Genomic DNA, 15,445 nt, shown 5'->3' on the forward strand with positions numbered 1-15,445 from the left:
CCTTCGTGTACTGCCAAGACTTGCACAGACATGGCTTCTTAGAGATGCCTGCACCAGTCACACCTTCCTCATGTCCCAGGAGCAGAGTTAATCATACTAGAGCTCTTGCTTGTTCTTTTCCCCCCAGCCCTGAGGGATCATCATTGAGACAAGTACTTGGAGCCAGTGCACTCAAGGGCTCTGAGCAGACATGATGTGGACTGGTGTGAGCAGAAGCAGCAAGGAGCGCTGTTAGAGTTACATCCAGAAACATTCCTCTCAAAGTTTGCCCCAGTTGTTGTCTTGTCTGCAGCATTTACTTTTCTCCTCCTGATTGAAATAATGCCCAGTGACAGCTTAAAATGTGCAGATTCCAGCAGCTTTGTATTGTTCTGTTTCACAGATAAGCATTGAGGACCTCCTGTGTGTCAAGAGTGTCCTAAGTACAGAGGGGCACCCAGGTGGCCCAGGATCCCAGTCTGGGTGCCCAGCCCTTGTGCTGAGCTCCGGCCCCATGAATGGCCCTCTATCTGCTCGTGCACGGAATCCCACACCTGCTTGCCTGCCCACTTCCAGAAGGAGACATTTCCTACATCTCCTCTCCCTCTACATTATCTGTTTCCTTTTGCTCATGGATCTCTTGTGTTAGCACAGAAACACACTGTGACCTCTCCCTTTATTAAAAGATTCATTGGTGGCCCCCACAGCCAGTCTCTGCTCCTCTGTGTACACACTGCATTTTCTTTTCTGTTCTCACCTGCATCCAGTGTGAGCAGGCTGCGACCCCATCGCTCCCCCTGCCCTGAGGGCCTTGTCCGGTGTAGGGGTCAGTCCTTAGCCTTCATCTTCTTGCCTTTTCAGCAGGAGTTGACACTGCTGACCACTCTCTTCTCCTGGAAGATCTCTCTTGGCTTCGAGTCCCCATTCTCCCATTCTCTGACTTTTCTGGCTGCTGCTCTCCCCAAGCCTGGGAATGTTGCAGGGTCTCAGGCTCAGTCCTTCCAGCCCCTCACTCTCTCATAAACACCCAGGCCTCGGGTGATCTTCCCCAGTCTCTAGGATTTAAAATCTGCCGTATGCTGACCACTGTCTAGCTTCTGTCCTTAGACTAAACCTCTGCCCTGGAGGCCAGACATGTTGGTCTGACTCCACGTACATCTTCCCTGGGATGCCTCTGGGCATCTCAGACTGAAACAGCCAACAAGGAACTGATGTGCACCTCTTCCTGCTTTTCCTGTGGTCTGTCCTGTCTTTAGAGACAGTACTTCTGTCCTTCAGTGGCTCAGGCCAAACCCCTTGGAGGCATTCATGACCCCTGTGTTTCTTTCACACCCTGGTTTCCTGGAAAGTCTGCTGGCTCTGTTTTCAGTGTGTCCAGAGTTTTATGGTTTCTTACCAGCCCCGTGGCATGTACCCTGTTCCACGCCACCAAAGAGGCTTTTTAAACAGGTGATTTAACTCTTCTGCTCCAAATCTCCAGTGGACTCTTACCTGACCATGGCCTGTGGCGGTTTACGTGACAGGGCTTTCCCACCCCTCTGACTATCTCATCTGTGCCCACTCCACCCCAGACACTTTGGCCTCCTTGCTAATCCTTGGACTCACCAGGAATGTGCTGCCTCAGGGCCTTTGTTCTTGCTGCTGCCCAGCACCTGGATCGCCTACCCCCCAACCCCTACTCCGCTCCATGTCCTTGTGATTCCCTCTTCACTTTCTCCAGATGGCATTACATTAGAAGCCTTTTTGTGAATTCCCTGAATAGAGAGTGGTCCACCATTTCCTTTCTCTTTCTCCCTTTCCTGCCATATTTTCCTCCCCAGACTTAGTCATGAGCTACTATGTGTTTTGAGGACAAGGACTTTGTGCAGCCCTGTATCCCAATGACTGAAATAGCACCTCATGTGGCCAGTGCTTGGCAAGTGGGGTCTATTACTCCCTTTTTTACTGGTAAAGAGAGTAAATCATGAGAGGTTCGGCATCCTGCCTGAGCTTCCTGAGCTCTGAGGGGTGATATTTGTATGTAGGTCATGATCCCAGGACGGGAGTTCTTAGCACCCCCAGAATACAGTCCAGTGGGATGGACAGATGAGCGAAGGAAAATTGACAATGTGCCATGGTTGGCACAGTGTTAAGCATGGTCACATGAGAGCACACTAAGGGTACGAGTCTTGGAGGGAAAAGTTTGGGGGAGGACCAAGAGGGCTTCCTGGAGGAGGCAGAGTCCCAGCTGTGTTCTCATTTGCCCAAGCATGGGAACTAACCCTGGGGCTTCCAGTGGCATCTGTGCCAGCGAAATCCAGGAAACATGCAGCCTGTTGAAGTAGTTTCACTTTCTCCAAACGTGACAAACAAAGACAAAGAAATGGTAGAATGTGGTGCTGAAACTTCAAACCCCACAGGGCGTGGTGCCTGGAGGCTGTTTGCTGGACATCAGTGGGAGGACAGCTGAGAAGCAGAGCTCAGCGCCATCACGTTTGGCAGTGGCTTAGTAAACAGGAGTGTAAGCACAGGCCCCATTACGCATTGAGGGTGCTGGGTGGCCAGATGATGCAGGACAGTCTCAGGTTAAAGGTTTTCTAGATGGTCACTGAGAGGAGGACACAGTGAAAAATATTCTCAGAGAGCCCTGGAGTGTCCCCAAGAATGCACATTTGGCTCCAGGGGCCCTGCCAAGTGTAGTCCTGGGAGCCCACTTGGCCTCAGGCCTCTGATAAATATCCCCCGCCCCCGGTTCCCAGTGAGCAGCGAGATGAACAGCAGACTTTTTGTTCCTCTTTAATTTTCAGGCAAAGCCAAATGCCCAGCACAAAGCCCTGCTCCCCTGCTCCTCCCCCACCCCTTCGCTTAGGGATATCACATTTTGGGGTGCGTCATTTTCTCTTTGGGGTGGCTTAACAAGATGAGCCGATAGGGTGCCCAGGCTGCCCGGAGTTACGTAACCCATTGTGCTTCCAGGGCAGCTCGCAATCTTAGGATTTGCCCCAACAGGCAAACCGACAAAGCTGCTGAGGAAGGCGCAGGCGGGTGGCTGTGCCGAGGTCCTGCCCCATCTGGGTTCTCATGGAGAATCCCTTTTCTCTCTGACTTGCCTTTGGAGTCGATTTGTGTACATGGCCTTGGTACTTCAGTTCGGGCAGCCTGTCAGGGCCCAGCCTCTGCCAGGACTCTGCCAAGGCAGGCTCGTTCAGACAAACTCATGTGGTAAGTTTTCCGCTGTTTGTTTTGTTTGTGGTGTGGCCGGAAAGCAGAAGAGACCACAGGAGAAGTGGTGTCTCTCCTGCTCTGTTCTGCTTGGCAGGTCGCCCTTGGCCATGTGGTGGGGAAATTGCAATATTGAATCATTGAAGGGCAGAGCCGAGGGTCCTTAGGGCCTGCTCCCACCTCGTCCCCTCATCCCAGCTCAGTGGGGGCAGCACCGGGGGGCCGTGAGGAGCAGCTGGGACTGGGCCTCTCAGACTTCCACCACCTTCCCTTTTGGGGTGCTTTGCAGCAGCTAAATGGGGAGGGTCTCCAAGCCCCCCTCTGGCCTCTCCAGCTCTTCAGTTTGTCCTAATCCTGTGTCTTCATCCTGGTTCTCAGCACCTCACCTGGCATTTGGGTCAGCGAGGACTTTTTTGAAAGGTGAAGAACAGAGTTAATGTCTCCCTTCTTCTTCCTCTCTTTCCTGCCTTTACTTTTTTTTTTTTTTTTCATTCCTTTTACTAAATGTGCTTGGCCCCGTACTTCTGATCCACACCTCAGTGCTGGAGAGCTTGCAAATCAGTTCTGCTCTGGCTTGTCTCCCCTGCTGCAGGGCTGATCAGAGTCCGACTGTGGATGAGCGTCTGGTGTCTGTCCTGTGTTGTACGTGTTGTTACCAAGAGCTGTCTGGGCCCAAACCCAGTAAACTCCTGAGAGGGAAGCCCCTCTTGGCCTGTTGAAGTGGTTCAGTGTTCGGGACATATGAGTTTGGACAAGAGTTTGGGCTGTGACTGTATGTTGGGGGGCTATGTAAAGCTTCTTCAGGAGTGTTCCATGATTCTGTTCAACCAGTAGCTACTGGAGGCTAGCCTTTTGTGGGGCTCCAGCATGAGAACTGGCTCTGGCCCAGGGCACTGGAGGCGGGCGAAGGTGTAGACGGCCAGCGGTGGCCCTACAAGAATTGCTCCCACTCTGCTTTGGGAGCAGCCCTGCAGGGGCATCCTCCCCATCACAGGGCCTCCGTTTAGGATTTGGTCCTTTTCTATCACTAGCCTAAGCTATCGGACTTGATGGCTTATCCTCTGAAAACATGCTCAAAGAAAATATTATGGATGTCTTTTATGAATTAAGTTTGATGTCTTGCTTATCAGTTCTTGTCTAGTATAAAATTCCTCATATGTTTTCTATTGAAAAGTTATAACTTCAATGGTGCTTGGCTGAATGAAACAGAAAAGAATGGAGAGTGAAATATCCCTTCTTTCATGGGGTGAGAAAATGTGAACTAGAATCTAGGGAATCACACATGTTTTCTAAACTCATAACTTGGAAAGATTCTTTGCTGCTTCTTTGTAAAATCTGCTTAGGTTTAACAGTTGGTTTTCACACATGGAATGCAGGAGGAGGGCCTCATATGCTGATTTCTAGAGCTAACATTTAATCTTCAGCAAAACATGCAAACATTCACATCTGTCTTTTAAATGTGCCATGTGAATGATTGTGAAGGCCCCCAACTGATCCTCCTAACCCCCCCTCAGTCCCTCATCATTAGAGGGACACAGGGTCTTTGACATACATTATAAGATTTAGGTAAAATATATTCAAAAATAGTAAATTATATTTAAAAAATTAAAAAGCAATCTTATTTTAAAGTATTAATCAGGCATGCTTTTTAGAGGCTTCAGAACATTGATCCCATCTGCAAGTAGCATTCCTCATGGCATTCCTTCAGATGCTATGTTTTCCTAGTGGACTTACATTAACTTGATTTGCAGGTGTCAGAGTGAGGGTTGCTTTCTACAGGCTTTGTCAAGGTGCTCTTTTTTCGATGGGACCAGACCAGGGCTCAGGGGTCCTTGCTAGCTAAGGGGCCAGGTGTGGGCCTCTGGCCTCAGGACCTTGGATTCCTCTTTGGCCAGGGTCTACTGGAGGGGCTTGCCAGGGCCTCAGCAAGAGGGGGTGCAAGATGTGTTGCTGGGCTCAGATGTTCCCCTATCTATGCTTACAGTCATGACTCTGGGAATTGTGGCCCGGAGAAACTTGTCTGTGTTCTCTGAGCCCCAATCTGGTGTGAACATTGACAGATTTGAGCCCCTCACATTAAAACTATCATGAACTGGAACTTTAAAGCTGTAATTAGACCTGGAATAAATCAAATTTCATAAATCATGTATTAGTCAGGGCTCTCCAGAGAAACAGTACTAACAGGATATGCATATAAAAAGTGGTTTATTATGAAGAATTGACTCACAGGATTATGGAGGCTGACAAGTCCCAAGGTCTGCAGTCAGCAAAATGAAGACCCAGGAGAGCCTGTGGTGCAGCTCCAGGCCAAAGACCGACAGCTTGCAACCTAGGGAGAGCCAGTGTTTCAGTTTGAGTCCAAAGTCAGGAAAAAGTTGATGTCAGCTCCAAGGCAGTCAGGTGGGAGGAATTTTCTTACTCTAGGGAGGATGGTTTCTCTGATCTTTTCCAGCCTTCACCAGATTGGATAAGGCCCACCCACTTAAGGAGGGCAGTCTACTTTACTCTGTCTACTGATCTAAATGTTAATTGCTTCCAAAAATACTCTCACAGAAACACCCAGAATAATGTTTGGCCAAATACCTGGGCATCCTGGGTGGCTCAGTGGATTAAGCATCTGCCTTTGGCTCAGGTCATAATCCCAGGGTCATGGGATTGAGCCCCACATTAGGCTCTCTGCTCAGAGGGAGTCTGCCTCTCCCTCTGCTTGCTGTTTCCCCGTTTGTACTCTCTGTCTCTGTCAAATAAATAAATAAAACTTAAAAAAAACCACCTGGGCATCCCACAACTCGGTCAAGTTGACAGTTAGCCATCACAAATGCTAACACAGGCTGACGGTGAGTAGTTGCTCTGTGCCTGGCAGGCTTCCAAGCACTGCTGTGGAAACCCATTTTGTCCTCAGCACAACCCTGCTGGTGGGGGAGGGGGCACTTATCATCCACACCTTTAAGGAGGTGTGCAGAGTTGTCCTCTCATGATAGGGGTCCTTGGGGCTTGACCCAGTCATGTAGTTTGCTGAACCTATTTCAATGAACTTCCTCCATTGTGAAATTTTTAAAAAATAATTTGATTTAACTTGGGTTTCAAATTATAAAAATAATACATGCAAATGGTAACACTCAGATTGTACCAAAGCATAGCAATGTAGAATAACAGTTACTCTGCCGTCTATATAGTTTAATGTTTTTTAAAAAAAACATTCTAAGTTTTTTTCCTAAATTTTGGGACCATACCCTCTACCCTGATACGCATTTTTAAAAAGTTGACAGTACTACTTGTGAATGTTTCATTAAGTACATATAATATTGCCTTATTCTTTACAATTGCCTCAGGGCTCCTGGGTGGCTCAGTTGGTTAAGCATCTGCCTTTGGCTTAGGTCATGATCTCAGGGTCCCAGAGTTGAGCCCTGCATTAGGCTTTCTGCTCAGTGTGGAGTCTACTTCTCCTTTCTCTCCACCCCTGCCCCCACTCATGCTATCTCTCAAATAAATAAAATCTTAAAAAACAAAAGCTACAAAATCTCCTATTGCTTATCATTATCATTGTCATTTTTTTAATCCAGCAGTTATCAGGTGTAATGTTCCTTTTATAACATACTTTTTAATTCCACCTTTATAAACTGCAAATGAATAGACCACTAAGCCTTCTAAAGACAATTTTAAAAGAACCAGTGTAATGCCTTACTGTAATGTAAACAAGAAGCTGAACAAACTGCTGTAACCTGGATTTCGGCTGGGACTGCGTGCACATGGCCGCCTCAGGGTGCATGACGAGCAGTCAGGTCTGGCCCCTGCAGGTAGAATCACCATGAAGGTGCACCTGCCAAGGTAGCTGACTGTGTGCTGGACAGTTAAGATCCAAGTGAGAGCCACTCTTTGGGGCAGACCCCTTCTGTTTGGAGCCTTAAAATTATTTCCAGGGTTTACACTTTAACAGTGCTCCAAGGAACATTCTTGCATGTGTATCTTTTGGGTCACTTATCTACGTGTGTGTAAGGTAACAGGGAGTGTGCATATAGGATTTAGTCTAATCACGACACTGCCCTCCAGAGAGCCTGTACACATTAAGGGCCTAGCGTGAGTGTGAGGGAGTGGCCGTTTTTTGCCAGCTCTGGGCATTATCAACCCTTTTCATCTCCATTAATCGGATGGTAATTAAAAAGGGTACTTCATTTTATTTTGTATCTTTTTCATTATGAATAAATGCACCTCTTTCCTGTTGTATTTTATTTTCTGCAAACAGCCTGGGTTTTCTTTTGTCTTTGGTCATTTTTTCTAATTGGTTGTTGACCTTTAAGAGGTATAATTGAGTTTCTATTGTGTGTATAGAGGATAGGGCAGTGTGCCAAGTTGAGATTCTTTTACACTTGAGGAAAAATATCTTAAAAATAGTAACAGGAATTACTATTTAACTGCTATTACTATTTATTTGATATTCATAGGAGAAGCAGAGGATGATAAAAGATTGTATAAAGGTAAAAAAAAAAAAAAAAAAGATTGTATAAAGGTGATTTCTGAAGTGGCATTTCCAAGAAGTTTTCTATGGGAAAGCAGTATTTAAGAAGATGTCTATAGGAGTTAGCAGGGTGGGGATGGGGGAAGAGCATTCTCAGCAGTGAAGACAGCATGAGCAAAGGTCCTGTGGTGGGAAGATTATGGATAGCTAGCAATGATAGAGCACTTACTATGTACTAGACATTATTTGAAGTAGAATATCCTTTTATATCCACCTGAATTTAAGTCTCATGTATTACTTATGCACCATACTTCCCCAAACCTCGGCCATTTAGAACAGCAAACATTTATAGTCTCACATATTTCTGTGGGTTGAGAATTTAGGAGTAGCTTAGCTTGGTGGTTCTAGCTCAGGATCTCTCAGGATGATGCCAAAGGCTGCAGGGGATATCACCGTTCCCAGATTTTTGTTTTTAAGATTTTATCTATTTATTCATGAGAGACACACAGAGAGAGGCAGAGACACAGGCAGAGGGAGAAGCAGGCTCCATGTAGGGAGCCCGATGTAGGACTTGATCCTAGGACCCCAAGATCATACCCTGAGCCAAGGGCAGATGCTCAACCACTGAGCCACCCATGTGTCCTGATGTTCCCAGATATTTGAACTACTATGCAATGAATACACTTGGCAGGAGAATTTCTGGAGTTGAAATTTTAGTCTTGATGGATGTTGCCAGAGAGGTCGTATTTTTGTATTGTTCAGATAAAGGGGGTGTTGGCCCCCTGGGCCCCCTCCTGCACCCCAGGTATTAGCAAACGCCTTGCACTTTGCCAGTGGAGGTGTGAGAACAAGAGCACAGATGGTCTCAATTTATATTCCTCACTGTACGTAGAGGGAGTTTTTATTTATATTTTATGTGATCTGAAATAAATGCCTCTTAACAGTTTCTGGTTTTAGCCCATGGAGTAGTTATTTCCATAATTCCATGTAAGAGAATAGTTATTTGTACTTTCCTTTCTTTATTTGCCAATGGTAGAGAAGGCCTAGCTGAGGCGGAAGGCTGCCTCACTGGATGGCCGTGAGGACCAACTGAGTCACTGCACGCGGAGTACTGAGCTGCTGGCACATAGTAAGTGTTCAGTTAGCCAGTTTCTTTGTTGCCTGCAGTCTGTCTATCGTCTATCCTTTGTTTGTTCATCTATGTGCAGTCAGCCGGGAGGAAACCCTGGGCTGCCCGCAGCTGGGTGGGTGAATGGAGGGTAGAGGGGAAGGAAGAACAGCAGGTGGCACAGTTGTTTCACATGTTGCCTTTCCACTCCCGAGTGGTTGGCAGGCCCCTTGCCCATCTTCTGTCTGTCTTGCTGTCTCTGAGATAGGCCCACGGGCCCTCTACGTGTTCTGGGCCTCAGGCTTACTCTGTTCTTTCTTACATCAGCGTGCTCCCATCCCTCTCTCAGAAACGTGCTTATCTTTCACCCACTCATGGCTCTTCGCTCATTTCTTCCTTTCTTTGGCCATCTGGGTTTGTTCTTCCGTTTTGTTCCTTTAACTGCTCTCCTTGTTCAGGGGCCGGCTCTGTGCGGAGTGCCAAGCTGGGCGGGATTTGGCTCCGGCTCTGCAGGGAGTGCCAAGCTGGGTGGGATTTGGCTCTAGTCACTGGGAGGCCTTGCCATGTGGCCTCTGGGAGGGACAGGCCTTGGAGGAGGTGGAATTTATTGGCGTGTCAGGGAGGCGGAATTTGTTTCTCTACCTGTCTAGTGGGAATGGTGGCTTTATTGGGGGGAGCAAGTGACAGATATTTGTGAAATACTTGGAAAAGCCTGAAGCTCTACAGGAAGTCCAGTAGAACCTTCTAGAGTGATGGAAATGTTTCTCAATTAAACTTTTTAGACTTTTAGCATATGATCTCTCTCTCTCTCTCTTTTTTAAAATTTTAGTTGATTGTAGAAGTGACTGGTATCTCTGCATCATTTGTAAAAAAATGATTTTGAAGATACTTCCCCATTGTTGAATATTTTTTTTTCATCGTTGAATATTTATCTCAAAAATTTCTTGATGAACTCTGGGCGCCTGGGTGGCTCAGTCAGTTAAGCATCTGCTTTCAGCTCAGGTCATGATCTCGGGGTCCTGGGATCGATTAGGCTCCTTGCTCAGCAGGGAGTCTGCTTCTCCATCTCACTCTGCTCCTCTCTTCTCTCTCCTTCTCTTTCTCTTTCTCAAATAAAGAAAAAATATTAAAAAAATTTTTTACTTATTTAGAGAGGCAGGGAGAACGTGAACAGTGGGAGGGACAGAAGGAGAGAAAGAATCTCAAGCAGACTTTCTACTGAACGTGGAGCCTGATGCTCAGTCTCACGACCCTGAGTCTCACGACCCTGAGATCAGGACCTGAGCTGAAATCAAGAGTCGGACACTTAACTGAGCCACCCAGGTGCCTCACAAATAAAAATTCTTTTTTTTTTTTTAAGATTTTATTTATTTATTCATGAGAGACAGAGAGAGAGAGAGAGGTGCAGAGACATAGGCAGAGAGAGAAGCAGGCTCCATGCAGGGAGCCTGATGTGGGACTCCATCCGGAGACTCCAGGACCACGCCCTGGGCCAAAGGCAGGCACTAAACCACTGAGCCATCCAGGGATCCCCCACAAATAAAAAAATCTTTAAAAAAATTTCTTGATGAACTCTTGGGGTCCTTGCTAGAAGTCTTTTCTTTCCTACTAATAGATGTTTCTTTTTATTAGATAATGAGGGAATTTTTTGGTGTGTGTGTAGGGAAAGGCCTCTTTTTACTTTGGCTTCTAGGAAGCTCAATTGCCTTGATTGCCTTAGGTTTTCACTGAGTAGCTATTCTGTTAAAACTGTCCTTGCCTACTCCTGTCTCCTTCTATTTAGTAAGATACATAGAGTGCTCTTCTTTTATACTTACTCTAACATAGTTCTCTTGAAACCTTAGTGGACTTACACGGGGTTGAAGAGGAAATAAATGGATGTTGGCCCCCAGTGCTTTCTCAGGGTGCCATGAGCTTGCTCCAGTGAGAAGTCCACCCACCTCCATGTTTTAGCCAGAATAGATGCCGACAGTAGCAGTGTGGCTTCCGGGGGTGTTCTGGGCCTAAAGCATGTTGGCTTTGGGGCAGAGACATCTGGGTGTGTTTTACAGCTACAGTATTTACAGTGTGACCTGGGGCAGGTCAGCTAATCTCTGACCTGTTTCTGCATCTCTAAAATGGGGTGACAGTAAGAACCTCAGGGTTGTTGTTGGTACTCAGTGTGGTGATTCCTATTAAGTACTTAGTACAGTGGTGCATGGAAGGTGTTCAGTAAGGTTTAGTGACTCTTTCTATTTAGAGCCTCTGCTTAATTCCCATTTCTATGAAGCTGCCTCAGCCAGCCCGGTTTGCCATGAAATCTGGTGCAATCCTTGCCCATTGTCCTCCTCTGGCAGTTCACTGATTGATTTTGAATTCCAGAGGCAAGGAGCCAGGCTTTGGATCATCCACTGGGGGTGCCCTGTGCCTTCTACAAATAGATCACCTTGCATTTGGTGATTTGAGTCTTTACATTCCCTAGATGCCTGTCCTGGGAAACAGACTGAACACACACATGCTGGTAGCGGTCAGTCTGAGCAGCTCTGGGAAGGGCTCTGATGTTTTAAGCCATAGTCCTGCCAGGAACTGCCTCAGAGCCAGGAACCAGTGGGCATCCTGTTTCCAGAGGACCAGTTCCGAGGACTTACATTTTCAGTTTTGCTTTCTATCTTTTAAATCTTCTCCCCTTCTTTCCTCTCCTCTCTTTGTCCACCCTCCCTCTCTGCCCCTCCCCAGCCCTCCCTCTTCACTCCCCTTCTCCTCTCCTTCCCCTGCTTCCCCAACCATAAGAGAAACTGTTTCTTTTTTTCTTTTAAAATATTTATTTATTTTGAGAGAGAGCGTGCACGTGTACTAGTGCATGGGAGGAAGGGCAGAAGGAGAGGGAGAGAGAGGATCTCCAGCAAACTCCCCACTGAGCATAGAGCCCAACCTGGACCTCGATCTCACAACCCTGAGATCTTGACCTGAGCCAAAATCAAGAGTCGTTGCTTAACCAACTGAGCCATCCAGGTGCCCGTTTTTTTCTTTTTCTAAACATTTTAAAGCAGGGGTGGATCTCGGCAGGCAGACTCTGGAAGCTGTGCCACATTCAACCAGAACCACTTAGGTAAAGACAACAGGTTACAGACTCTGCTGGGTTAATGTTCTTTAGTGCTTTTCTGGCACACAGAGGAGATGAAGTGGCCTGTGGTAAACGAGTCCTTTCTCTTGTCTGGGTAACAGGCATCCTCTTCTGTTACCTGACCCATCCTGGGATAATACAGGAGGCTACCTAATGCTGATTTATGATACGCTGGGGTCTAGCTAGAAGAGGAAGATTAGCAAAGGTGTTTCCCAGACACGCCGCTGAGTGTGCAGGTGAGCGAACAGACAAGAGAAGGAACTGGACCTTAAGCACTGTGTATGCAGTCAGTAGGTCTAGAGAATTCTCAGATGCAGCTAACCAGGAAGGGATCGCTGAGCATTAGGATGTGAGCTCTGGAAGTCTTCAGAGCTGACCCCTGGGAAAGAGAAGGAAGGAGGAAGAGCATGCAAAGAACTGGCCACTCATCCTCTGGGAGACTGGAAGCTGCTGGAAGGTGGTTTTACCCTGAGTTATGGCCCTGCGGAGAGGCTGTTTCAGACCTTACCCGTCCTCCCTCATCCTCCCACCCCTGCCACCCCAGCACTGTGGCAGAATAGGAGATGGGGTGCTGGGCATGGTGGCCCCCCTGAGCATGGGAGTCCTCAGCCTTCTGGGCCTTTCCACCAGCCCCATGGTACTTTGTGATTTCCCCTAGTGCCTCTGGGAGCCCAGGTATAGGGCAGGGTGAGGTGGACACTTGTTGTCCTGCAGAATTGGGTTGGGTCTGCTGTGCACCATGAACCATGGTGCACATGGTTGGATGGATGGAGGAGGGGTAGTTGAAGCAAAAGGCTATGGGATTCAAGCCGTAGGGAAGGGCACGATGAAGGCAAAGTGGAGGGGTCACGGGGTAGTGGTCTTGATGTGGTGTAGCAGGGATAAATGAGGGAGCGCTATGAGGGGAGGGGGCTGGAGGGGGTGGTCCTTGTCAGGGAAGGGGCCTCTGAATTTCAGGTTTCAGAGGTGGCCGAGGCGTGGCTGGCAGAGGTGGAGCGTGCAGTACAGGGGAGGAGCTGGGAGGTGCTGACAGCAGCCTGGGTGACCCCCTGAGCATGGTGGGGAAGATGGCTGCAAGCCCCATGTCAAGACTGGAGGGACTGGGAAGTGGAGAGATGAGCGTGAGCACAGGGTGGTGTGAGTCTCAAGTGAGCAAGGGTAAGAGCAAGTGGAAGAAAATGAACCAGTTGTGGCTAGAGGAGCCGGAGAATGCCCACACTAACTCCAGATCAGGTGAACCAGCTCAGGGCAAGACTTGAATGTTCATCTTCTAGAAGTTTTTCAGCCTTCCTGGATCTTGATCTGTCTGATGGAACATGTGTGTGGGCCAAACTGAACTTTCCTAGTGGGAAAGTTCTCTCCCTCTTCCTTCTTGCTTTGTAATGATTGGAAAGATGACGATAAGGCTATAAGCGTAGGGGCATGGCGACCCAGACATTCCTTCTCTTCTCTCGATGGGTTGAAAATGAGAACAGAATTCCTAACATGCTAACTTTCAGCTTATCTGATAAATATCAGTGCATTTCTTTTCCTATATCAAGAAAAACCGTTACACCTGTCAATTCAGATTATCCTAACTGCAGGTGTGAACTCCATTGCTCAGTGTTATTTCAGGTCCATTTCTCCCTATTGATGTGGGGGTCTGTGGTGAGTAGAAATGGGAAGCCACAGATCTGAGCTTGAGAAAGGGTGTGGAATTCTTCTGATGCCCAGGCTCCTCTTACCTGCCTGGGAGGCTGGGAGTGCTCCGCTTCCCCCCACAGGTGTGCATGCAGCACCCTCTAGTGGATCAGGGAACCACCAGCAACAGGAGTAGCAGCCTTAACCCAGAGACCAGAATACCACAGTGTCCTGGGTTCACAGCTTCTGAAAGGGACTGAAGGGAAGAGGAAGTTAATTGTCCAGAGAATCCAACACGTAAGGCAGATAGCTTCAGTTGTGTAGAACAAAACAAGTCTCCGTCCATCCCTCCATGCCTCCTCAGTCTTGTTCCTTCCACCTTTGTTTTAGTGATCCTCATCTGCTGTTTGCTGGAGTTAATTCCAGAAATTGTTTTTGCAAGCGGGAGAGTATTCTGAGAGCCAAGTGTGATCATGCCTTTCCTGCTTGGACCGTTAGGAGATTCTTTTTTTAATTTTTTTAATTTTATTTATTTATGAGAGAGAGAGAGAGAGACAGAGACAGAGACAGAGAGGCAGAGACACAGGCAGAGGGAGAAGCAGGCTCCATGCAAGGAGCCTGACAGGGTCTCCAGGATCACGCCCTGGGCTGAAGGCAGTGCTAAACAGCTGAGCCACCCGGGCTGCCCAGATTCTTTTTTTAAAAAAGATTTTTTTTATCTATTCATGACAGAGAGAGAAAGAGAGGCAGAGACACAGGCAGAGGGAGAAGCAGGCTCCATGCAGGGAGCCCAATGTGGGACTTGATCCTGGCACTCCAGCATCACGCCCTGGGCCAAAGACAGGCGCCAAACCACTGAGCCACCCAGGGATCCCTGTTAAGAGATTCTGATGGTGGTGTGATTTCAATGATTTATTCTTCTAGCTCTCAGTCATCGTACTTTAGTATTTTACTTTATGTACTTTATGTATATGTTTTAAACTGAGTCAGATTTTGCTGGGTAACAAACCACTCCCATATCCACAGTGGCTATTACAATGTTTATTCTGAGATCTTGGGTATAGGTCACCTGAGGATTGCCTGGGCTTTAATTCAGGTCAGCTCCCCTTATCTCTCATTTGAGGAATTGGGCTCAAGGGACAGGAGCTGTCTCAGGCCATACCTTCCACCTATCAGAGGACAGGGCGTACATGGACAAACTCAGCCAACACATTCAGAGTCTCTGGTTGGATATGCAGTAAGTGACGGCCACTCACATTCCAAATTGGCCAGGGCAAGTTCTGTGGCCCAGCTCAAAGTCACAGAACTGCAAAGTGGTACTTTGTTCACAGTGAACCCAAACCAAAGCAAGGGTAGGTAGTGAAGGAGGAAGAATTGTGAATAAAACAAATAGCTGAATTTTAGAAGATCCTCAAGTGGCTGAAGCCCAGAGGTGGCCTTCGGGAAGCCTCAGGGGATCAGCCATCTCTCCTATGGCCTGGAATAGGCAGGAATTGGCAGACCTTTCCCTCAAAGGTGGCCTTCGGGAAGCCTCAGGGGATCAGCCATCTCTCCTATGCCTGGAATAGGCAGGAATTGGCAGACCTTTCCCTCAAAGCCAGAGAGTATGTATTTCAGGTTTTTGGGTCATAGGATCTGTGTTGCAACTCCTGGCTTCTGCGGTTATGGATACAAACAGCTGTAGACAATACCTAGAGGAATGGGTGTGCAGCTGGGTTTCAGTAAAATCGTTATTTATGAATATAAACAGGGGCTGGATTTGACCGTGGATCATAGTTGGTGGACTCCTCGTTTAGAGTCAAGCCCTGATTTCTATCAGGCTGTCAACAATAAGAGAGTAATACCGCCTTGTTAGTTGGGAAGCTGCTGTTGAGTCCAATAATACCCCACCCACCATTCAGCATTGTTAGCTGTAAACAGTGTTCCGTGGCATTGAATTTTCTAGACAGCCAAAGCTTATTGTCTCTAAATATGAAAC

General features: G+C 47.5%; 1 protein-coding gene across 1 annotated transcript in view; it reads left to right on the forward strand.

The window, feature by feature from the left end:
• Positions 1-2,974: 2,974 nt before the first annotated feature.
• TRAK1 (trafficking kinesin protein 1) overlaps positions 2,975-15,445 on the forward strand; it is a 116,705-nt gene continuing 104,234 nt past the window's right edge. Inside the window, 1 exon segment of the mRNA XM_025461190.3 lies at positions 2,975-3,180. Coding sequence (XP_025316975.1) covers positions 3,090-3,180 — 91 coding nt within the window. The 5' untranslated portion in view covers positions 2,975-3,089.

This window comes from Canis lupus, chromosome 23 (genome assembly GCF_003254725.2).
Source record: "Canis lupus dingo isolate Sandy chromosome 23, ASM325472v2, whole genome shotgun sequence".
NCBI classification, from domain to species: Eukaryota; Metazoa; Chordata; class Mammalia; order Carnivora; family Canidae; genus Canis; species Canis lupus.